Raw genomic sequence first — 1,208 nt, 5'->3', positions numbered from 1 at the left:
CAAGGCTGCTTTCTATTGGTCGGTTCCTTTAGGCGACAAGCTGTTCAAGTGTGAGGAGTGTACGAAGCTGTTCAGTCGCAAGGAGTCGCTGAAGCAGCACGTGTCTTACAAGCACAGCAGGACCGAGGTGGGTGGAACCGCGGGCTCCCCTCTGGCTGTGGGGAGAAGCAGGCCGTGGAGGGAACGCTCGTGCTGGGAAGAGAAAACAGAGCCCGGACCCGGGAGGGAGTCTGGCGGCCCGGTGGCCTGGCCGGGTGGCAGCGCTGGCGGCTGAGGACGGGGTTCTTTCCAGGGCAGTTGGGCGGGAAGAGTGAAAATGCTCCACGCGCCTAAACTGAGTAGGTGAGAAGCAGAGAAAGCGTAACCCACACACGCGTGCAAGCCTCCAGGACGGTGCGTCCGGGAGCCCGTGCTGGCGGAGCGCGCTCCCGTGTCCTTCTCTCACGTGCTGCCCTCTGCCCAGGTGGACAGCGAGTACCGATACCGGTGTGGCACCTGTGAGAAGACCTTCCGCATCGAGAGTGCGCTGGAGTTTCACAACTGCAGGACAGGTGAGCAGACCCGCGTGGAGACCGTGGGGCTTCAGAAGGGAGTCAAGATGCACAGGTCGCCTCGCTGCTAACATTTCGCTCCGTTCGTTTCGCTTCCAAGCAGTCATTAGCCTAAGAACACAGATGGAAGCGTCCCGTGTCTGAAGGGACGTCTTTTCTCGCTCCCTGTTGTGCTTCGGCTGAAGCTATGCGGGCCCCCCTTTGAGACCCCACCTTGCATGCTCGCGAAGTGTGGTGAGCCTGTGTCGGACTTGTTCTGGGGCCACGTGAGGAGTCAGAGCGGGTGGATAGCACCTGGAGGAGCCAGGGCCTGCCCCCCGTGTTGGGAGATTTCCGAAGGATGAAGCAGCAGCTGCCAGCGTCTAGCACAGGTGTGGCGCCTCCTTGCACAGGCTGTGTTGTTCTGAGTCTGCCGCTGCCCGCCGGTCTCCATGTGAAATGGAGCCTTGGTTTACTCATGTATGGTCAGAAGTCAGCGCGCTCAGACGAGCCTGTGCCGAGGGGCCTCTCTGGGCCTGTGCAAGTGTCCCGGTCACCGCCTCTGGCCAAGTTCACAGCTGGCAAGCACGTGTATGTAGAAATCCCCACGTCCAGCAAGTTGGCGGTGGCCTAGCAGCCCATCCAGCGGAGAAAGGCCCTGGTCGGTCCCCTCTGCAC

At 61.3% G+C, this 1,208-nt stretch overlaps 1 protein-coding gene across 1 annotated transcript in view; it reads left to right on the top strand.

Moving 5' to 3' along the window:
- The window catches only part of PRDM15 (PR/SET domain 15), a 76,231-nt gene that overhangs the window by 43,667 nt on the left and 31,356 nt on the right, over positions 1-1,208 (top strand). Inside the window, exons 8-9 of the mRNA XM_019666000.1 lie at positions 33-127; positions 464-551. Of these exons, the coding sequence (XP_019521545.1) occupies positions 33-127; positions 464-551 (183 nt within the window). The remainder of the gene's footprint in view (positions 1-32; positions 128-463; positions 552-1,208) is intronic.

Source organism: Hipposideros armiger, unplaced genomic scaffold (assembly GCF_001890085.2).
Source record: "Hipposideros armiger isolate ML-2016 unplaced genomic scaffold, ASM189008v1 scaffold_458, whole genome shotgun sequence".
NCBI classification, from domain to species: Eukaryota; Metazoa; Chordata; class Mammalia; order Chiroptera; family Hipposideridae; genus Hipposideros; species Hipposideros armiger.
Note: the sequence above shows the minus strand (reverse complement) of the source record. Positions and strands in the feature narration are given on the sequence as shown.